Genomic DNA, 24,627 nt, shown 5'->3' with positions numbered 1-24,627 from the left:
CTTCATTCAGCCGCCAACGAAATCTTACCCCCCCCCCCCCCCCCCGCGCCGCTAAGCCCCCCGCCAAGCGGTCTTCGCAACAAAAGAACACTCGTCGGCCGCGAACACCAGCCACCGCAACCACCGAAAGAGCAGCACGGACCACGGATACGGTATTCGGGAGCCAGATATGTGCATTATATGTTGTCTCTCTCTCTCTCAGTCTCTCTTTTTTTTTTTTTTTTCGCGGAGAGACGCACTCTCGACGCCTGTCAACGGCGCGCATGCCAAACAGGCAACTCATAATTCGAGTATATGGTTGTGAGAAAACGCAAACACCGCACAAAAAAAAAGAGAAAATGTGAGAGGTGACAGACCCACAAAAATACAGAGCGGCGCGAAGGAAATCGCCTCTAGCGCGCGCGAGCACGAAGCCGCTTCCGAAAGAGCGGAAAAGAGAAAATAGAATGAACCGCGAAAAATAAAGAAAACCGCTGCCGCTGACGCGGAGGGCGGCAGAGCGGTGGGGAGGTGGAGCGGGCGGAGCCCGCAAGCCGGGCGTCGCTCCATCGCCATGGCGACAGCCAATCGGAGCTCGCGGCACCGAAACCGTGGGGTAGCGAAAACCGCATCGCAATAATGTCACCCGTTGCGTGTCTCGTCCCCCCGCTCGCACGCAATTCTCGCCACCACCTGCACATTGACGTGGCTAACGAAAAAAAGAAAGCGAGCGAGACAGCCGGTCCGATCGACAGGGCTGACGACGTAGAGAATACTTTTTTTTTTCGTACGTGCGTGATAGTTACAATGAACGAAAAAGGAAAAAGTGATGCGGGGAGGAGAGTGGTGAAGAGGGGGGGGGGAGACAGCAAGGGTGGTAGGGGTACAGATAGATTAGTAGTGAAAAAAGAAAAAAAAAATGAAACGGTAGTGTGGGGAGGTGGCGAGGGGGAGCATCGTCGATTCGTTGAGAGGAGTCGGGAAAAAAAAGACGCACATAAGGAGAGCGATCGAACGGCCGCCACTTCAGCGTCGGGCAGGCTCGATGTACGCACGCACGAACGGGATCGTGGCGGAAAACCCGCCCCAACCGCATCGTCACCGCCCGCCGGCCCGCCAAGGTACCGCCTTTAGCTCCCCTACCGGCCGACCCACGAAACCCGGCGCGGAGGGCAGAAGCGGCGGCAGCTAGGAAGAACGCTGACGTTGGAAGAGGGGGGAGGCGGCGGCATTTTGCTTTTTTATTGTGCCAGGGTTGACTGCCCAGCCAGCCCCACGCCAGACCAGCTCTCGCGGGGCTGGCAGTGGGGAAACGGTTCGCGCCGCGAAAAGGCCGCGTCAGTTGGTGGCAGCGCAGCAGGCACCCCGCTTCGGCGTGGCACAACTCTCGTGTGCCACCACGGCCACCGGCTGGTTCCTTTAGTGCGAACGAAAACGAGGCGTTCGGACGTCGCTCGGCTCTGCTGGTTTTCGAAAGCCCGCAGAGGCTGACAGAGTGGACCTCGGTGTGTGTGGTGAAAGAGAGGACGGGGGAGGGTGCCGGGAAAGATAGTGATCGCGAGTGGAGGGGTGACGAGAGAAAAGAAAGAGAAGGGAGTGATGTGTTGTGCGGCAACGTCGCGGCAGCGACAGCATCGGGAGCAACGACGTCGGCACGACGGCAACAACCGGATCGGTGAAACCGGCAACCGTGGCGGCCCGTTGGCCCTTCTTCGGGTTGCTCTGCGCCTGCGACGACGACCGCTGCTGTCGTGAATGTGGCCGTTCCGCGACGCCGCCGACCACGGACTACTACTACCACCACTACTACGCGCGACCAGTGAGACGACGGCGCCGTGTCGACGTCTTCGCAGGTGTCTCCGCCCGAGCGGTCGGTGCCGTGATCCTCCCTCCCGGCTGTGCTTCGCTGCTAGAGGCCCACCGGGGGGTTGACTCGGAAGAATTGGAACGTTGAAAGACAAGAGTGCTTCGCTGCTGAAGCGAGACAGCGTCGGGCCATTCGACGTGTACTCCAAAAAGCGGCGAACGAAGCTTTGAGAAGAAGAAGGGTCGTCGTCGTCGTCTTCGGATCTGTGCATGTCCATGCAGTTCGGTCCGACGGCCGGCGCGGTCTCATCGGCGAGCATGCTCCCTTCGTTCGGCTTCACCCAGGAGCAGGTGGCGTGCGTATGCGAGGTGCTGCAGCAGTCGGGCAACATCGAGCGGCTGGGCCGCTTCCTGTGGTCGCTGCCCGCCTGCGAGCACCTGCAGAAGAACGAGAGCGTGCTGAAGGCCAAGGCCCTTGTGGCCTTCCACCGGGGCAACTTCAAGGAACTGTACCGAATCCTGGAATCCCATCACTTCTCCGCTGCCTCGCACCCCAAGCTGCAGGCCCTCTGGCTCAAGGCGCACTACATCGAGGCCGAGCGGCTCCGGGGTCGGCCGCTGGGCGCAGTTGGGAAGTATCGGATTCGCAGGAAGTTCCCTCTGCCCCGGACCATATGGGACGGCGAGGAAACGAGCTACTGCTTCAAGGAGAAGTCGCGGAACATCCTGCGGGAGTGGTACGCGCACAACCCGTACCCGTCGCCCCGGGAGAAGCGAGAACTCGCCGAGGCCACGGGGCTCACCACGACGCAAGTGAGCAACTGGTTCAAGAACCGCAGGCAGCGGGACAGGGCCGCCGAGGCTAAGGACAGGTGAGTGTCACTGCCGAGCAACAACGCTTCTATGTGTCCAAGTGCGCGAGTGAGAAGCGTGTTTGCTTTGTGTGGAACGATACGGTTTTTCTTCGGGCTTATATATACAATACAACGATTTCGTTCTCGTATATAGTAGTCGCATACGTGTATACAGTGCCGACCACTTTTGAAGGGAACACTTTAACGTGCGGATCTCATTTTGATGGAGCCCCAACTGCATGCAAGTGCCGGCTGAAGTTTTCTCAAAGTAGTGCAGGAGTGCGCACCTATACCACAAGTAAGCTGCTGGAAGGCCGAGTGATCGTACACTTGCCAGAGGGAAATAAATTTTTCACGTGGTGCACTCTTGTGCTCCCTTTAATGGTGAGGCGCATTATACTCTACCCCGGAGTGCTTGACTTTGTATAGCGCGTTGTTCTCTACGAGACGATACTTCAAATTCGATAACATTATACGGAACCAGGTATTGGCCCTCGTTGTTGGTGCCGACGCAAGATAATGCCGCCTGATTCCGGAGGCAGCGGACGTCATAAGAGTGGGGCCAATCATGGGCCGGTGTGGTGTAACGATTCTAAATTTCAACGCTATTTGCTTGCTCTCTTCGTCACTAGTCCGAGCGGCGCTCCGCCTGTACACGTTGCAACCACTGAGATCTATCGGCTGTGAACGGTGGATGATAAGAAATGGATGGAATCGAATGAAGGCAATCCTTACATTATATCGGCCATGATGTCTGCGTATAATGCGTGTTCTCGCAGAGGATTTAGTGCGATTTGCAACACGGGCTGGTCCCGCGGAGTGCTATAGTGTCATGAAAGGTGTGGGTGGGTCGATCTCAAAAATATTATCGCATTACAATCACCGATTGAATCATGCGGAACTGCGAGTTCCTTTTTTTTTCTTCTTTGTTTCTTCTTTACGACGGGTAAGCCGTACGCATCGACGTAATCTGGCATGAACGTATGCACATAGCGCTCTATGTGCAACGACACTTTTGGTCGTGTATACACGGGTGTTGAAGCCGCGATATACGATTCGTACAAATCGACACTGTGATGGCATGATATGTGTATAGCGCGTTTCTCGTACACATGTAACAATAATCTTGCGTATTAGGACATATACAGTTGTGTTCATTGCGAATAGGTATTATGAGGGCACGTTTGTGCAACGCGACGCTCAGTTTGAGCATGAGTCGTAAGAGTATCGACTCTCAGCATGGGGTCTGGCCTTGACTCCACTTATAGAGAAAAGATACCATAGGGCATAAAAGCACGTTTCATGTTTGGGCAAAGAACGACGTTTTACTATGAATAAGTGACCGCTGGGTTGATACTCGTGTGTATAAGCCCTTGATCGAAGCGCTGTATGTATAATAGAACACAGCGAAGAAAGTCACCGCACAGATATGTAACATGCAGCTGCGATACATTTCGGTATACAGCTATAGCATCGGTGTTCACATTTGAGTCGAATGTCACGTGTCACATTGCGCGCTGGCTTTTGCACCGTTACATCAAAGTGCCGGGCACACAACTAATAACGAACTTGTGTACCACAAAAACATTTACAGAGGGTCCATCGGCGCTGCACTTTACTCTTGGGCTAGCGGCGCTATTTGCTCCGGCGTGTTACGAAGCGAAGCATTGGTACCTTCAATACACTGGCTGCTCCTTGGTGTGTAACATACAGTATATATGCACTGGTGGTGAACAGTCAACTTTTGTCAATGTGCTCACAACATTGACGGGTCCTACATCTGGTGCATAGTGCGTGTCTATAATACCAATTTTTAACCATGGGTCGGGATCGACTGTGTTCCCGAGAAACCTGCGATTTGTTACGTTCAAGTGGACTGTTGCTTATGAAAACACGATACTATAGCTGTTCCTTGTCATTGATAACATGCACAGTGTTTGAGAGCCCAGATTACTCCATTATTATTATTTTCTTTATCGCTGTGTCTTGGATACTTAGCATAACTGAAGCTGTGGCATAGTTGAAGCCGTGTTCTGTGCTTTGATGCATAATTACTCGTGACGCGACTCTCAATCGTGTCCGCAAGGGGCAACAAAGCAATTGGAAGGGCGTGACAAGAAATATGATGGACTGATTCGAGGCATCTTGTGACGCGCGACGTCTCAATCACACTGCTTGTATTCCTATCGACTCACTGACTATATGATTATCATAGCTCTCTATACAAGAAAAATGAATGAGCGCATGTCTATTTCTGTCTTCTATTGTCTCCGTATAGACACAAGTTTCGGATATGATATTAGCTGCTATTAACACACGGATAATTGATCTATATATAGCTGTCGGCCCACTCTCGTTGCAACCAATCTATGCTTCTACATAACCGGCTCTGCTGGTGCATGTTTTGTTGTTATCCAAAGTTCAATAAAATTTCATGTTCATTTTATTTCACCAGAAATGGTCTGGATAGCTGCCTACGCTAAAAGCTGTAATTAAACATCTTGAAGGTGGCCCAGGCGGCCGTTGCATGGCATGGGCAGCATTGCGTTTACGGTAAAATATATGCAATAAGGTGTTCATCACATTTTGGAGAGCAACAGAAAGAAGTTGCAACAGAGGCGTATAGACTGGACCAACGATGCATATTTACAGAGGGTATAACTGAAATCAAGGATATCCGCGTCGAAGAACGCGTCCGAGCGCAACGTTCTTACTACAGGTTTATTTCTTACATAAACCCGCATTCGCTCCAAGAGCATTACAGAAGGAAGGGGGGAGGGGGGGGGATATAGGCATATTTACAAATTTGTAGATGTAAACACAAAACACAGTGTCACACAAAGCGAAACAAGGCTTTATAAGCAGGTAAACAAAAGCAATAGATCGCTAGTATCTAGGTATCATACCCGTATACAACAAAATAAGTACAGAAGTACTTATTTTGGCCGAGATGCCGACTCAGATATTGAGTCATGGTCTGTAGTGAGCTAATGGACGTCTCGTCTCCCTTGCCAAGTTATTTAAAAAGACACAACCTTGCCAATATCTTCCACACACAGCACTGACATCTGCAGCTGTGTTGTATCGTCGTATGCATGCTTGAAACTGCCAGGATTTGTCGGCGTTTCCATCGAATGTTTTGAGCGTGCAAGTCGTAAAAAATAAAAATAGAAAAGAGATCCCAGACGTGTAGCGAGCAGAGTGTTCGTGCAGTTGATGCCTATAGTTATACGCTTGTTCACACTATTCGCACAAATGCACTTCAAAACGCTTTTCCATTCTGTAGTCGGGCTGTCTTAATTGTTACTGTTCTTGTTCACAGAAAAGGACTCTATACCCACTGTAGAGGATTGGAACACTAAGGAAATGCTAAGGAAACAGCGGATCACTGAAGAAAAGGAATGTGTAAACGAGAATTCAGCTTTACAAGAGCAGAAAGAGAGAGAGAGATAAAAGAAGAAAGCTTACCGGAAAGAAATGTGAAAAGAGTGACAAAAAGGGATATTAGAAATTTTGCACACATAATTAGAAATATAGGATAGAAAGAGAAGAGATATGAAGAATAACAAAAAGAGTGGTTAAATAGCTTCCCGTTGACACTGTGCAACGCGTGCAACGGCTCGCTGTTTTTTAAAACTGTATCGCATTTGCTATAGCATACAGACCCCACATTTTGCAAAACGAAGCTGCAAGAAGCGGGTCCCCGTTTCTGGCCCGATATACAGGGTGTTTCAGCGAACACTCTCAAACATTTTTAAAGATTGCCGGTGGCAGATAGCACAATTCTAGTTCATGAGCTAGTCTACTCGAAGAGGCGGACATTATATGCACAAAACATTGAAATTCATAATCGACTAATTAACAAAAATGCCCTTATTAAGTTTTTCACTAATTATCTTATGGCCCCTATTGCAATTTACAAATTCTTGCCGTGGAGTTGGCAAGGCAGATCCACTTTGAACGAAGTCTCAGGGTGACACTGCAATTTCGAGATAATAATTCCCATACGTTGCGGAGAAATGCATTGGCGTTCCAGTTACTTTTCTGCTTCAATGCATAAACCGGCGCTTTTGTTAAGAAAGTAACTGGAACGCCAGTGCATTTCTCCGCAAAGTTCGGGAATTAATATCTCGAAACTGGCGGCATCCTGAGAATTCGTTCCAAGTGGATCCGCCTTACGAACTCCACGGCCTAGAATAGAATGTGCACGCGGTATCTAACGAGGTATTACACTGCCTCGCTGTACTCGCGAGGGACACATTTGAAAGATCATTCGCGATTGAAATGTCCAGCGAAATGACGATAGATACGGCGTCACTTCGCCGCGCACGTTCCGATATGTACGAACGTATCCGCCGCATGGCGACGTACTAAAGAGATACGCGTTTTCGGAAACAGTTCCGAGATCCTTTGCTCGCCACTCTGTTGCAATGGAGGATAAGCCATTGAGCGAGATTGCGTGCGTCGCACACGTTGCCCCACTGCAGTGGTAACGAGACGCCGCGCTGCCCTCGGTCACTTTTTTTTCTTTTTTCTTCCGTCTCACTTTTCACTCTTGGTGAGTGTAGCTCGCTTGCGAAGCATTTCGCATCTCCGTCACCCCTGCAGACGCTGCACGCTGGTGCCCATCTCGATACAAAGTGCTACTGCGTGACGCGAAATTGTTGAAATATATCTGACAGCTTTTCTTTCTTTCTTTCTTTCTTTCTTTCTTTCTTTCTTTCTTTCTTTCTTTCTTTCTTTCTTTCTTTCTTTCTTTCTTTCTTTCTTTCTTTCTTCTTTCTCTCTTTCTTTCTTTCACGACAATCACTGGAGCCTATGTGTTCGCACATCAACGCCCGTAGGATACCGTATAGCGGATGAAAAATGGATGCGGTATAATGCTAGAGCGTGGTTTAAGCTTTACGCGTGCCATTTCCCGTACTACCTTGATGACATGCGCTCAAATTCTAAGCTACTGTAGCTACAAGATGCTTACTCGTGAACAGAGGGGCACATGCTGCCTTCTTCCACATTTAATTTATTTACACAATACCCTGCGGCATAGAGACAATTCAACAGGGGGTGGTATATACAAGTATAAAACCAAGCGAATCAACGATGAAGTCGAATTTCTTCTGGCTCACCCGACCACAGGTTCTGACGGCTCGATGAATTGTGGTCGCCTGCCTTGCGAGACAACTGCATAGCGACTACGCGAGAATTTTGTAATGTGGTGACACTTCGCTGAAGACTGACGTGCAGCTGAAGCGAGAATTTCGTTCCATTGTCCCCTTCGAGCATAAGTTTGGAAGCACTAAACAGCAATACGGATAGAATAATTAAACGCGGAAGGAAAAAAAGAACATTTCCGCAATTCATTAGGCGGGAGAAAGAAGCAATTTCTGCCGACGCTTTTTCAGGCGTCTCTGAGGTACTTAATAAGAAAGGATATTGCAGGTAGTTTTCCTGCATTCATACTGGCGAGTCTTCTGGCTGTGGTCGTTACCTGAGATGTAGGGAAGCAGATTTGAGGTATTTTGTTTTGACCCATGATTGTCCGATCGTTGTAAAGTGACTGCAAAAGTTTCGCTCTGTGCTTGTGTTTTTCAGTTATTTTTTTGTTTTTGTTTTTTCCTGCTTTGTGTTCGAGCGGAATGCTTGCCTCGTTTAGTTGAGTGCCCGAAGCGTAATTTTCTCCCAGAGCGAAGATATCGTATTTTCCCGTAATAGCATGTTCATCGGCCATGATATGATGTCCAGATCGAATGTGATACCTGATATTTGCATTAACCTTTCTAGAATCGCGTTTCATGTGGAACATCATACTGAAACGACGCCTTTGTAGGGGCATGCAAACACGTGATCGCCTGAAAGAGTGAAACGCGAAACGTGAAGAATGGCAGGATGTCCAGACCGAATATTAACGGACAGAACTTATCGGCAGAGATGACTCGGAGATGTAGAATTAAAATGCCGTAATTACAAAGGAAAGTGTTCGTCTTATGCTTTGAATAGTTCATATATAACATCAGATGATTGATATGCGGTAATGCCTATTTGTATTTTTATAGAGATATGCTAATTAACGCTGGGCCTAAAAAAAAAAACGGGGTCAAGCTCATTCATTTAACGCATTCGAATCATACGCAAACATTTATTGCCTCGCTCTCAGGAGGACTGTGGAGTGTGGGAGAGGCGGGCAGTGGGGGCATATATGCAGGGGATACGTTTTCACTCCCAGAGATAGGAATCGGCCGATGATGGATCACGCTGTCGCTCGCGCGGTCACTGAGCAATTCTGGGCGCCCGTGCGGGGAGCCGGATGACCAGCTTCCGCTAACTCCTAATTACACCTCTCGGTTTCGATTTCTTGTTTTGTGTAACACACAGACCCGATACCACGTGTACATAAACAGCAGTCACTGCGTGCCGACAGATGGTATACATGGAAGCAGTGCCGACTCGAGCATCGGCCGCATCCTGTCATCGAGCTTTCCCTGTCGTTCTGGTGGATGCAATGACCGGATTTAATTTGAAACACTTCGAAAAAGCACGTTTACCGCACTATCTGTGCTTTGTTAGGGGCTAAAGATACCTACGTGACGCTTACGTCGCGAATTCTAAGTCCTTTTTTTAAGTATTTAGCCTGTTTTGATGCTGTCAAAGCTTTTGAAACATGCTAGGTTGAGCCATTGGCTCAATTAGACTGCAGTTTAGACTTTTTCGATAAGCAGTCATGTAGACACTGTCAAAATTTCTGGCATCGCCGTGAACCGGTTAGAGAACACCAGAGCTGCATCTTTTCTCGCTTATGCGAAGCCTCCGGTCGCAGTATAACAGTGGTTGTTTCTGATATTGCAGAAGCGAATAAGGCGAACTGTTCCTCTGGTATTGAGTTAATGTGCAGTTGTGCATCTCAGTTCGAACTGTCTACATTTCGCTTCTTAGTCGCAGAGCAAAGGCAGGAACATATGAATATCTTCAATAAACAAGACAGCGCCTTTAAACGTCCTTCTCCTGACGAAATAAAATCAGGATAGAGACCTGCACGAAATATATTCATCGTAGACGAGTACTTTTTCACTGCGCTAAGTTGCTGTGAGATAGCTATCGGAATGCCATTGTAACCTCACGGTTCGTTGCAGCATCACGTCTCCTTGTAACATCACGCTCCAAGTCTCGGGAACCAAAATGAAAGCCGAGAATGTATAGGTGATGTCCACAATATGGCGGCTATGACGTGTTTTCGGCTCTCCAATTGATTCCGGCGCATCCAATCCGCATCGCCTTCGAGATTTGTGCATGTCACTCTAATGAAGCGGTTGCTGCAGCGTTGGATTTGGACACCACCTATTTCCCCGCTTGCCGGGAGGCATAGTGACAAAAGTGCACTGTGGCGTTCAAGTGAACACCGTTCTCGAGCATTGCCTGTGCATAAATTCTTATATTGCATGACTGGAGTTGCTAGGCCGTGTTGAAGGGGTTGAAGAGCTACTTAGCGCAATAATTGAATCACGGCTGCTGAGTCCGTATATTTTTGGATTTGTCATAAAAAGCATCGTGTTATTACATATGTACACGTTGCAGCATACTTTGACGCGTCTTGTATCATAGATCGCTCTCCCACCCAGCCACACTGACCGTCGATTCCGTTGTAAATGAAGCACGGATATATATGGCCTTTAGTGGGCGAGTATATAGGGGGGCCGTGACGGGATAATCACGCGCCTTGGGATTCGATGCCGGTCGTGCCGGTCAAAAGAGGGCACTGCTGCGGTTGGCCCCGTGGCCCCATAAACAGAGACGTGTCCTATCATTACCGTGAGGTCAACGACATGCTTTGGGCAAGATTTAGTCACGGGGTGGATGAACAAGTAATGGATTAGCGTATGATACGTGTGTGCTATTTGCATACGCTTTTACATGCAAGCAGCTTCTATATATGCACCGTATATGGTGGCCGAACTGCGGCTCAGAACCGGCGCACGACTCTTCTTTGGTATTGGGTATTACTTGCGACTAGCAGATTCCTGGCAGACTAGCAGATGACTTGCGACTAGTAGACTAGCGCAGTCAAGCTGTTCAGCCGGGAACTTACGGTTCGTTTCTATCTTGTATGCGAAACGCCGCGCTAGCTTTTGCCAAACTATAGACAGTTTTGAAGAACTTAATCGTCTGCCCGTCCTTGGAAACTTGGATCAGTTTTCCTTATAGCGGGGAGGACAGGCAGTAATGAGCAATGCATGACGTTAAGGTTTGAAATTTGTGTGTTGTAGCCGCTTGGAACGATATGAGCATCTCTTTTGTGATGGCCTTAAATACTACAGCGCAGCCACTCCTTGACCAAGTGTACTGATTCTCTACTTTTCTGTACTGCCTCTAAAGTAGTCGGGAACACATAACTTATAGTACTTTAGACGCCCAAACACTATACAGCGATGAACCTTGCGCAACATGAAAACTGCCGCAGTATTTGTGATAGTTCTTCACAAATAGTGCACGAATTGTGGTAGTTTCCGCAGCAAATAATTTTTGCGAACGCTACATCGAGGCAATATCATAGTTATTTGTGTGAGCATTTGTGTGAAGTTATTTGTGTGAAGCCATGCATTTCTATACGTTTCGTAAGTGAACCTTGCGGAATATGAAAACTTATACCGCAGTATTTGTGGTAGTTTCTTGACATGGAAACACCCGCCGTAGAGTGGCTATGGTGTTGGGCTGCATGCTGAGCACGAGGTCGCGGGATCAAATCTCTGCCACGGCGGCCACATTTCAATGGGGGCAAAATGTGAAAACACACGTATACTTAGAGTTACGTGCACGTTAAAGAACCCCAGGTGGTCCAAATTTCCGGAGTCCCCCACCACGGCGTGCCTCATAATCAGATCGTGGTTTTGGCACGTAAAACCCCATAATTTAATTCTTTTTTCTGACATGGAAACTTCGGAAACCTCGGAAATCCTGACTTTACTATACGTCACAGCATGCAAGAGCCAGTATAAATATTGAATTTATCCTTTATGAGTTTCTGTGCCAATGCATTGTACGTGGAAGAAATGGAAGAGATTGAGTGCGTCTTCGAACAAGCTAACAGCAGCGCATGACGTCACGAATGTTTCATTGGCGCAGCCATCGGTTTCGTATGCTGTGCAGATGAGACGTCAATAGTATGTATTGGTTTTATTGCATTAGGTTACAGCAATTACGACAGACTTTTCTGGCGTGAGTTTCCGAGGTGACACACGCGAGTCTAGTTTACAAACGTTTTCCGTGAAACATTTCAGGTTGAAAATAGATAAGTGGAGAGTGCATTTTTCCGCTGTTACTTCGTATATGTAATTTTGCTACACCTATCCAGGTACAGATGGGTTTCATTGCACTCTTTCTTCAATGTCGCTTCCTTTGTTTGCAAACCTGCAGCTGGTTATTAATCTACGCCCATGATACACGTAAGTTACAGGCCCCTCACTTATTTTATCACTGCACGAATCGTCTCTCAGCGGGAGAGGCCATTCATTGTATAGCAGTGTAGCATCGCAGTCAAGTGCGAATGTCACATGTTTATTTATAGCTCAAAGTGAAATTAGAGTCATTTGCGGGAAAAGAAAGACTTTACACGCGCGTTTATTGTGCCAGTGTCTCTCAACGAAAAACAGAAAAAAAAACCGGACGACAGTGAAAGACTCGGTGAACGTTCGAATTGTGCACTGCGAATTTGACGTGCTTCAGTATCCTGTGTGTGTTGCCTCAGTCACGTCACCCTTGCCTCCTACATGATTTAAACGTCCGGTATAACCTGCGCCTTATGACATTTCTGCTTCGTGATTCCGTCCGGTTGACGATAATGTCATCAGTGACACGCGCACGCTGCTAAGCGTTACAAAGCCGTACGCTACCGGTAGACCTGGTCGAATAGTCGCGATGAGTTGGTTGTACATGGTTCGATGCTTTCGCACACGTTATTACCGAACGTCAGAAATACTCATTTCTGAGAACACAAACACGGATGTTGTAGTTCGCAACGATATACAGACTATATCTTGAAAACCTCATTTTTCGATCGAATGATTATGAAGCACGAATACATTTATGATAGAAGGGATATTGGAAATGATAGGGGTGTGGTCTCTTGATGAAGTGTTTAAGACATACCGTTTTAACTTCTAGTGTCTAATGTGGATTATTGACTCTTCAGCGGAGGAGTGTTTGCACAGTGAACTGTCCTGTACAATGTTGGCGTTGCGCGTGCAGACGCTGCTATGGCCGTTTCCAATTAGGTAACCTACATCTTAAACTTATCGCTTAACAATTGATTTCGCGCAATTTTTCTAGTAAATGTGACTGCTGAGATAACGAGTTATATTCCCTAGAAATTGTGAACATCCAGCACACTGCTGGAATCTAGTACGAACTGATTATGAGACACGCCGTATAGTGGGGGACTCTGGATTATTTCGACCACCTCGGATTCTGTAACGTGGACCCAATTCCAGCAGTGATATTGCATTCCGCATTCTAATAGGGGCGGATTCCGCTACTACCGAGAACGAATCCACGACCTCATGCCTGGCAGCACAGCGCCAATATGTCTACCACGGTGGATTATTTTGAATGCTATTGGGACTTTCCCGTATACCTCAATGCCCCTATACGGGCGCTGTAGGCATCGATAAATACGTGTATACGTACATGCTCACATACACTGTCTATTTCTGCAGTTAAAAAAAAAAAAAAAAAACGTGCCACATTTTGTTCCCGTATAAACGAACTTGCTCGTGAGCGTGTGACGCCAAACGAGGAAATAAATATACTGCGCTATTGGCGAGTATAACTAAAGCAATCGCCTACGGCGACAACCAACATATACGCCGATGCGATCGATCGAATGCAGCTCCAGAACGACCGGCATTCCGCGATCAAACATTATCAATAGCGATCCAGCAGTCGTAATAGCGAAGATATCGTCAACCCTACAAATGATTAGGAATTACTGCATTATAGTGCGACATCGAAGCAGTCATCGCACGCTTGGCATGCGCGCGGCGAGCGGCCGGGTGAAACAGCTGGCGAGCAAGGGGGGTGGGGGGGTCCCTCGTCGACGGCGCGGGGCTGACTCGCTGTGAGATGGAGGCATCGCAGCGAGCGCTCCGGATGTTTACGCTGTCTGCAGGCGGCCTCACGGACTCTTCTTTCTCGAGAGCGTTCCGATCCGCGCCGTCGAGGGGTCGCCTCGGCGTAGCGTTTTAGGCCTACGGTGCGTGCTCGTGTAGGTCTCGATGCCTCTTTCGTGAACGCCGGGCCGAAGGGTCCCGATCCGCGCTCTTGGGAACATATGTGGAAGGCGGCATACACGTGTCTGTATCGCGCCTTCCCCGGTAAAGGTGAATGTGTAGGTAATCGGCGGACTGTCGGCAGACCTATATATGCGAACCGCTTTGCCTCGTCGCAAACTTGTCCATTTGGCTGTATAATGTCTTGGTGGGCAAATGTCTAGATAATGTCTATAGAACGTCTGGGTGTCTATAACGTCTAGGTAGTGTCCAGATAGCGTCTATAGACAAAATTGTTTACAAGTCTATTTGTGTTTTTGTTCCACAGACTTCTAGTATGTTCGTTGTGGAAAGTGTACGGACATTACTTAACTAAAAAAAAAAAAAAAAAGAGAAAACTGTCATTCCATGTGTCCTGAAAACGTTTGTAGACTTTCTGCACACCGTCCACTGTTCAGTACCAGGGGGGATCCAAGCAATTGCGTTTGGTTGTCCCGCGTCAAGCAGTTATATGGATGGCTGTAACGTTGGCGCGAAGTTTTCGGTGGTGTCGGTGCTCAGGTCTTGCCTCTCACTCTGCGATGCAGAGGGTATACATCTATTCGAATTCGCGAACATCTGTGCAAGTTGGTGGAGCTCACGTTCACGTCATTTTCGCGCTGGTAAATTAATATGTCTCATGCATCGCCACAGGAAGTGGGCCCAATGCAGGCCCAACGCATAGGCTTATATTGGCCTTACGTTACGTCGGGCGTACATTTGCCGAGTTTCTTTTTCGTTGCTTCTTGGTGTAATACTGTCATCCAAATACACTTCTGACTGGAAACGATTCATGGACCGCGAACGCATGGGCCGCGAGTGGTGCTGGCAGTGACAACAGATTGATGGGATGTCACGTGCTTGGAATCTGGCTGCATCGATCGCGGCTCTAAGTGCCTCACTAAGTAACACTGTATACGTGAGTTAGAAGAGACGTTGATGGGAAGGCGGAGGAAAATGTCCATTGTCAATTTTCCCACTGAACTTTAGTGGGAAATCGGGGACTGCGCGCGTCTCTTCAACTCCACTCCTATTGTGCAATTTGCTTATTTTCATCTTCCCTGTATAGCGTTTTGTTCTCGACGGCTAAGCTGACTTGTCATGGTCCAGAAATAGCACGTCTGTTGCCAAAGTAGCCCTAGAACACGCTAAATACTACTATAGCATACCGGCACGCTTTGCGGCAGCACTGGCGTAGTGAACTTGGTCCTCAGATTGGCCCAGTGTGCGGTTTAAGGTCCCGAAACTACACAACAGTGGATTACGATTGTCGCCGTAGTCCGGATTAATTTTAATCACCTGGGATTACGGCTGAAATGTTTGCATGAAGCCGATCCTATAGGTTGTTGAAGTATTTCGATCTGCGAAGTGTTTGTGGAGTATATACGCTGAGACCTCGAGGTGCATGTGTATCAAGAAGCGATGGCGTCTCTGCTTTCGGGCCGCATTGAAAAAGCAAGTCACGGATAGGAATCGAACCTCTAACCTTGCGCGTGCTGAATCAGAAAACCCACATCATCTGTGCCCTCAGCGCAGTGGGCAAAACGCGCGAAAACCGGTGAGAGGAAATAGAGGGCAGTAGCTTTTTTTTTTCTTTTACTATATACAGCAGCGAAAATAGATTCAACATGTGTCGAAGTTTCATTCATGCCCGACGTTGAGAACAGATGTTTCCGTGGTGCTACAGGGCAGGTATGCGTCGCCTGAAACAGACTGCACGCATCGTTGGACAAAGGCCCATTAAACGATAAGATCGACAGTAGAATTTTAATTGACAGTGATAAAAAATATGTGCATGCTAGCGGCGTACCGTCGCCTGTAATCGTGAACAGACTGTGGTTCTGCGGACAGGTGCTTCGCGTGCGGACTCTGTGAGACGGATACAAAAAGCAAGCTGCAACTCGCAACCTGAAGGCGATGTCAAACCGCAGTTGAAGACAGAGGCCGGTGGCCAAACTAGCTTCTGTATTGGCGGGAGAAAGAGGGGGGGGGTGCGTCCAAGAGTTTTTTGATGTCGGAACACCTTCAAAAGTTATACGGAAATAGTTTTCAGCGTTGCACATGCTGAAATATTGCTTGAGCAAGTTCACAACTCATCTATACGCAGAGACAGATTTGTCCAGTTTGCGACCTGACTGGGTATCGGCTTGCTATAGAAAGTGGGAGCGCGTTCGCTACTCGCAAGACGCATGGCCATCGACAGAGCTCGGCTGGACCCATCGGGCTAAAGCAAACGTCGATGCAGGCGGTCATAGAAAATGTGTCACTTTTGTGGACTCCGTACCGGACGGAGTCAGCACTATTCAGCTGCACACTCAAATTGTTACATTGCATCTCCTGGACGGAGCTAGTGTCTCATAGGGCACGCACACTGCAGACATCGCCCTCACAGACTTTTGTACATGCCCAATGCTGCGCCAATATAGCCCGATGTAGTAATACCATTGTTGGCGCGACGTCGGGTCGACATTGGCACTGTATTCCATGCTTCTGTAGGACGGTAATTGCAAAACTTATCCTTACACGCTCTCTTACAATCCTCTCTACCTTCACGCCCCAGCCGGGTGCCTTGGCTCCTCAGACTTGCACGAAAAAGGTCACTCACTGGTCGAACTGCAACGCATAGGGCACTGGGATCTGCCGAGGCCTCCGAACTCCACCGATGCACGTTTATGTTTCACGACCCGCGAGCGCCGAAACCGGCCCGTAACGCATTAGACGGCATACTAGTATGCCCAAAAGAAAAGCGGCCAAGACCGCCGAGAGCCCCAGAACCCTTCACTGACGACGTCTGCATGCGAGCCGTTGAGGTATATATACAGACGCGTACATACAAACGAACCTGATTATGCCACGGCGGCGTGGGCATGCCAACAGCCGGCAAAATAGGCCTTGCGCCTAATTACGGATAGCAATTAAGGATTGCGCCTGGCGCCCATTCGCCACGCTGCACCACCCATATGCTGAGTGCGTGCCCGCGTATGCAGATGAGCTGGCCGCGCGCGGCTTATCAACTTATATGGCACCCACCCATATCCGCGGTATACCGAGCGGTGTAGAATGTGACGCTCAAAATGGTTAATAGTTTCACATGCATGGCCGTGCGACCATATAACTGGCGGATTATACGGGAAACCTCTATTTCGGTTATGAATACCCTCGAACGACCGTGGAAACAATTTGCAAGTAAAGCTTCCTTACACACACACACTTAACCATGTTAGAAAGGACGGTAACTTAGGTAGGAAGTAATTGATTCGGGACGCGAGCCCGGAACCATCACCGTTTTAGGGTGTCACCTAACGCTGTAGATGTGCCTATATGAAAGCAGAAGGGTTGCAGGTATAGATTAGTTGCGCGAAGCTGGATTAATCGACGTCAGGTACAGCATGGTAGTGGGATTATATTCGAGTTAAATGGTAAAGCCTAATTATGATTTCTGTAATCTTTCTAGAAGCGTTAATGTGTTTCGTTGTACATTGCAATGAAATGATGTGCCTCGGCGTAATTCACTTGCCTCTCCACGGGGCTGACGCGATCAGCACGCACCAAACGTCACACGTCACTAGAAGTGAGAGCGATTCATTTGCACATGTTTTAAACCAAAAGAAAACGCATGCACACATAGTCAGTTGGGATGTATATATATATATACCACTATCAATTTATAGCGCAAGTGCAGCAATTTTGCACTAACGTGAGGAGATTTATGCAGACAGTTAATTCATATGACACCTTTTTGTGTTGAATGGTGTTGCCAGGTATACGGTGAGAAACAAGACTCCTATACTATTACGACAATCAATTTGGACTGTCTAAATGTATCGTGTGGCCCGCTTCGACTTCCGTTGAACTTGTTCTTCCGGCTATATAATGTATTAAGGTCTTTCCTCTGTCGACCACGCATAAACTAGTATATAGTTCGCTTGGGCTATGGCGGTCCACAAACTTGCATTGTCGGCTTAAAGTCAGCTGACATTACTTGACATGAAATGCTAAGTCATAACTCTGCGGGATATTTGTATATAGACTTCGCAAAGAAAAACCTCTATAAATTTTATATAGACTGTCTAAATAAACGTTTTTAAGGGTATACCGTTCACTTCTCACATGCGACGCTCTTCATTGGTTTAGAAACAACGTTCTCTAATTAATAAACCCGTCTCACATAAACTGCAACGCGCGCAGCGAGCCTTTGCGCAGTGTGGCCTATAATTGGAAGTTTGTTCATTTGCCCGATCGATCGGAGAGATTGATTACACTGATTCATTGATTGAGAAAGAAATGAAAGCGCCTGAAAGTTACCGCACGTCTCCTTCGAGCCGACAAGGCACGAAACCTGATTTTGCGGGAGCGAACGAGCACACTGTACCTTTCGCCGTCTGCTCTTTCATCGCGTAACTCGAACAGCGTTCGGCAGCAAGAACAAACAACGACACCGAAGGAAGCGGCGAAATCTTGGCGCAAACAGGCCTATAATAAGATCCCGAGCGAGCCAAACTTCTTACGAGGCCAACAAGGCATCCAAGTATATCCGCATCGGCGAAAAACAAACAAAAACAAAACAAGGTTGCCCACCGGATCCTCTCCTACCGCCAACCAAACACAACGAGCCAGGATTAAGAAACAAGATAACAACATGGGAGGAGAGCGTGCGCTTGACCAGAGTATACAAAATGGCGGCGCGAGAGAGGCAGACAACGTAGTCTGTACGCATGCGCACGCCTGTACGTAGGCGAAGGTAAGGCCGCAGAATAAATGAAAAAAAAAATGCTCCGAGCTACGTATTAAGCCATGCTCATTAGCGTCGTCTCACTGCATAGCACGCCGCCAAGCTCGATCGCTTGTTGTTCAACGATATTTAAGAGAACAACTACCGCGCCGCCGCGCCTTATCCAATATCAGCACTGGCACGTGCACGAGCAGCGCTCGGGTGTTGCGTCCGGAACGTTCTTTGTTAATACGCGCCAGGCCAATTCACCCTCCCCCCTGCACCCAGATCGCGGACTGTGGCCTTCGCTCTCCGTGTACACGATGCGGGGTGTGTTGCGCGTACAGGTCCAGCTCACACAGCTGCCTTGGCTCGGCGTGTGTATACGCGCTAGCAGCGTCCGGCTCGGCCCGAGAACACGCCCCGTAGTGACCAATGGATATCCGGCACGCCGGAGCCGGCCAATTAGCGCGCTGCGCCCCCGCGCGGCGAGAGGAGGAAGCTTTGGCGTGGCTCGCGCTGCATGCCACATATATGCGAGTCGGTCCGGGCGGCTAGCCGCGTCGCTCTCGCTAATGAAGGAAGCACTCGAAGGCACGTTTACCTAAAGCTGTTAGAGAATGTACACAATGAAAGAAAGAAAGAGGAATGGAATAACAAAACTGAAATAAGCTGGAGGAGGATGGAAAGGCTATGTTTCAGGAACAATAGCTCCTCGCATGGCGCTCGCGCCTTTTCGAGAAGATGTGCCGGTAAACGAGGCGTTCGTGGCGTGCCGTAGGTTCGTTATTATTTTCTCTTTTTTTTTTATCGCAGCGACAACACGTACACGGAGTAATTTGCAAGCGAAAGAGAGAGGATGTACCTGAGCGTGCGGCGCTGTCCACGATGGATAATGCGCGCAGCGGTCTTCACACCTGCGGCTGGTGTAAACGACCCGACACTCTTTTGTCCCCGCATCTCCGTTTCTTTAGTTCATTCCGGAGCCGTAACCCTTTCGCGCTATGCGTGTATACACTCATTATACGCCTGCGATTCACGTTCGGGGGGCGAGAGAGAACGCCGCTGCAGAAAGGAAGCGACGCGCGGGAGCGCGAAGATATATAAGCGAAACTCTTTCTACGCGTGCACAGGAAAAGGCTCCACTCTTTAGCCGTCTTCTACTCCCTTTTTACTCCGGTTTAGTAGAACTTCACTATACCTAACGTGGAGTCACATACCCATCTATATGAAGTCAGACGTATCTTTGGATCGGGTGATTTCAAGTGCTTGATTGATATAGACGCACAAAAATAAAAACACTTCACTTTTTCGGCGTTGAAGCCGGGCTCGGGCCTTGATCAGGGAAGTCATCGTGGCTTCATATCAATTCTCCTGATGAAGGCTGGACCCCGGCCGAACGAAACTTCGGAAAATTAAAATGTTTTCGTTTTGTGCACCCTACCATTCAAGCACTTTATATAGTCATATCATAAGAAGCCAACAAACAATAGAGAGGGAGAGATAAATGAGATGCGAAAGGCAATGACACCAAGGACAGCAGAGAGGATATTATGACTAATAAAAATAAGGCTCCCTCGGTTTCCTTATTTCTCGTTAATATATATATATATATATATATATATATATATATATATATATATATATATATATACATCTGTTTCAGTCGCGGCTCCTACATTTGTGGGCACGAATTGTTTTTTGCAAGTTAAGTTCGATGGTGGCAAAGAAACAGCAACGCCCGGGCATTGAACTTCGGTTCATTCCAACCCTCTACATAATCAATATGTCTTCACTTTACTTCAATGTTGCTACAGCGACAACCACTTTGCCGGCGGTATATACCATCATGTTTGAAAGGACGTGCAACGTGCAGCTTTCGGCAGCAACAGTGTCGAAATAACTTTTCTCGTAATGCATGCAGCCAATAATTAAGTTGAAGCTTGTACTTGGAGCCTGTTACATTCCTTTTCATGCAAAAAAGAAAAGAAGGGCGACATGACTGACTGCATGAACAAGCAGTGTATATATTTAATTATATTCTAAATATAATTACTCACTAGAAAACGCACAATGCAACATCCTACCCCTTTGTTATCCTTGCATTAGAGTGCTGAGCGCATTTGAATAAAGTCATGCAAATTTGACATATTTATCGGGAGTCCATCAAAATTCGCGCCACAAGGAAATAGCAGTCATTCAGCGCTTTGTAGACAGCTGCAATTAGCTAAGTGCTAATAGTAAGCACAGGATACGAGATTCCGAGTTTGCGACTATATACTAATATTTGTCAAATGGAGAGATAAAACTGCCTTTTTAGTGCCTGAAAAGCCTCCTCTGCGCTGTGGTATATATACATGTATAGTGTATGCATGACTGCACATCTGTCGAGCTAGAGCTGAGCTAGCAATGGTTTTACGCTTCCGCTAAAAGAACCGTGTCCGGTATTCTGTTCTCCGGTTATAGCTTGTTGATTGAATTCCTCAGTTGATCTTCTCGTGCACTGTTATTTGCTGTCACGCTATCCTGCTGATTAAGAAAAAAGAAGGAATTTGATGCGTGCGTTTGCCATGGTAAAATACTTGTGCACGCCCTGGACTACGTTCTTTCTGAAAACACACATGCACACACGCGCACACACACACACACACGCGCACGCACACACACACACACACACACACACACACACACACACACACACACACACACACACACACACACACACACACACACACACACACACATCTGAATATCTGCCGCTGTCGGATGTATCGCGTTGCGGTTCAGGTAATCGTCGCTCTCCTATTTTTTCTCCACCTCATTTTTTTTTTTTCTCTCGGTTGCGCTCGCTCGTACATGCGCCTGTAATCGCGGCCACCTTATAGGGGTTACAGCTTCATTAACCACCAAGTCCACCGAGCTTCACGAACCCCTCATATACATATAGGGTTCGAGTTGCGAGACGCGGTCCGTCTAAATTAATTTCTATAAGGCATGCAGGGATCGTTGACCTATGCAGACTACGCATATAAGCCCACCGGTTCAGACCAGCAAACCACGTGCCGTCGTGCACCGCGTACATACGGATTTCTCTCCCCTTCTCATTCTGTCCGGCTAATTAACCGCGCACGTTATCCCGATCGCCCCTCTCACGCGCCCGCCACACAGCCGCAACCGGCTGTCCCGAAAGTTCACGTGCGGCCAGCCACAACAGCGCCATGCGAGCTGCCAAGCGCACCGCCACCACCGCTGGCGTTATCTCTTAGCGTCGACGTCGTTACCGGGGGATTAGCGCGCAAGCCGCACCTCGGCGGCCTGCAAAATAGCCGCGGCAAACGAACGCGAACGTGAGCGGCCGCAGGCGCGCTCTTGCCTTTGCCAGCGCAACAACATTCTGGGTGGCGTCGAGGGAGGGGGGTATAACCACGATGCGAAATCAGCGCTTCATGCAACGGCGCGCGTCTCTTCTTCCAGCCAATTAACTCGGTACCCACGGACGCCTTTAGGAACTAAGCCGCCGCTTACGCTAGCGCAGTGCTTTTCTTTTTTTTTCTCTCTTTTTTTTTTAAGTTTTCGGCACGGGCTGTCGTGCTGCAGTGCGTTGCGCGCGCTATGAAAACCGCCGTGAGTGCGTTCACAACAAGGCGAAATCGTTATCTTCCACGCGAAAATAGCCGCTACAGCAGCCATGGAACCGCGGTTCTATCCGAGACGTAATAGGTGCATCCGCATGAGGCATATGTATATACAGGGTGTCCCAGCTATCACGCAGCACGATTTTAAAAAATAGGAACGGCGTTACGCGAAGCAAACCTAGTGCATATTGTTTCCAGTACAGTGGAGTAGCCGCCTATAATTTTTTCGTTACTGATATTTAATTAGGTAATTGTAATTAATTATCTAACTCGAGAAGTACTGTCCTAATTATCAAACTGTCAATGAGAAAGTTGTAGAGCTACATAAAAAACTCCCGTTACAACTTTCTGTTGCTCAATACGTGCTACATAAATGTCTTTTTCCGGGCGTAATTCAGAAGCCCGAGAATACACGCAAAGTGCCTCGAGCGGCCAGTCGCGCGGCAATTCTGCGTGTATTCGCGGGCTTTGTTCACACTCGGAAAAACGCATTTATGTAGCACGTATTGAGCAACAGAAAGTTGTATCGGGAGTTTTTCGTGTTGCTCTACAACTTTCTCATTGACACTTTGATAATTAGGGCAGTACTTCTCGAGTGAGATAATGAATGACAATTATACCTAAGTAAATCTCAGTAACGAAAAAAATTACTGGCGGCAACTCCACTGTACTGGAACCAATACACACTAGGTTTGCTTCGCGCAACGCCGTTCCTCTTTTTTTAAATCGTGCTGCGTGATATATATATATATATATATATATATATATATGCCTGATGCGAGTACGCATGGCTAGATTCTTACCGCTTTTAATGATGCGATAGCATTATACAGATCAGCACTGTGCCTTTGGCGACGTAGGGAAGCATGCCTTCGGTGGTGGAGCAAATTGCGTGGCTGGAGTGACGGATCGGGGAAGGGCGAGCAGCGGAATGGTGTGACGTTGAGAGGCACGTGACAGGGTGAGCTGGGGCGCTTGGGCGCGTGGCTTGCGGCAGTCGCGCTGGGTTGCACAATGCTTTCTTTCTTCGCTTTTTTTCTAATTCTCAATAAAGTTATTTCCTCCTCCTTCTCCATCTGACTGCGCTTAATGAGGCGGTTGTAATAAAGCGACAACTGTGGTTCGCGTACCGACAGGCGGTGTTGATCAGTGTTTAGTGATCGAGTTCTACAATGACAGCTGCGTTGAACGTTACACACACACACACACACACACACACACATATATATATATATATATATATATATATATATAGCCATGGCTGTGATGTCACAAAGTATAGCAGCGGTAGTTGACCGTAATATCACGATGCCTCATAGATTCCCACGAGGTAGATTCCCAATCCCGCGGCCGAGCCGACTTCGAGCCAAGCGAAGCCTTCTGCAAGTTGACGCGTGGCTGCCACCTTCTCGCTGCTGCGTGTATACGGATTCCAAGACGTGCAGTCAACTGTTTATAGTCTGCATGCGCTCTCGCCCTCAGGATAGCAACCAAGTGGCCTTTTGTGTGTATATATAAGTTCTCGTATGCTGTTTAAAACTGCAGACGAGAGAGAGAGAGAGATGATGAGAGAGAGAGACGGTGAGAGAGATAATGAAGCGAGAGATAGAGAAACGGGAGAAAATAACTAGCCACGCAGGCTATATGAGCTGCTGATACAGCCGAGATTTATACGAGCAAAAGAAGAACGAAAGGAAGAAAGATGGATAAATAAATAGCAAGGTAGAAATGTATACAGAAAGATGCATATATATATAGGCAGATCGATAGATAAATGGAAAGTCAGGTACAAAGATGTGTAGGTTATCAGATAGATATTTAGAAATAAAGGAATCAGTAGGTTCGAGCGAAGAGATACACGAAGAAATGGGGCTAAAAAATGCCGGCAGATCCCACGCCCTGTGGGAATCTATGTTATGCGAAGCAGTGTGCGGGGAGCTCTACGTACCAAGTTAACTAAACGCCCATAAGAGCACCAAGACGTATAGGCGGCTGTTTCATGACCTACGTGGCACGCATGTCATGACCTTCATGTCATGCCCTGTCATTTATTATGGTCTTCATACACTCTTGTCATGCTATGCCAATTTTGGTACCTACCAAGTTAACGAAATGACCATGACAGCACCAAGACGTGGGCAGCTGTTTCGTGACCTACATGACACGCATGTCATGACATTCATGCCACGACCTATCATTTATGTTCATCATACACTCTTGTCCCACTATGCCAATTTTGGTACCTACCAAGATAACTAGACGACCTCATACACTCTTGTCATGGATAGAGATAGATAGATAGATAGATAGATAGATAGATAGATAGATAGATAGATAGATAGATAGAT

General features: G+C 47.8%; 1 protein-coding gene across 1 annotated transcript in view; it reads left to right on the top strand.

Moving 5' to 3' along the window:
- The first annotated feature begins 1,015 nt into the window (after positions 1 to 1,015).
- LOC119457537 (homeobox protein six1b-like) overlaps positions 1,016 to 24,627 on the top strand; it is a 62,015-nt gene continuing 38,403 nt past the window's right edge. Inside the window, exon 1 of the mRNA XM_037719139.2 lies at positions 1,016 to 2,657. Coding sequence (XP_037575067.1) covers positions 2,056 to 2,657 — 602 coding nt within the window. The 5' untranslated portion in view covers positions 1,016 to 2,055. The remainder of the gene's footprint in view (positions 2,658 to 24,627) is intronic.

This window comes from Dermacentor silvarum, chromosome 7 (assembly GCF_013339745.2).
Source record: "Dermacentor silvarum isolate Dsil-2018 chromosome 7, BIME_Dsil_1.4, whole genome shotgun sequence".
Classification (NCBI taxonomy): domain Eukaryota; kingdom Metazoa; phylum Arthropoda; class Arachnida; order Ixodida; family Ixodidae; genus Dermacentor; species Dermacentor silvarum.
Note: the sequence above shows the minus strand (reverse complement) of the source record. Positions and strands in the feature narration are given on the sequence as shown.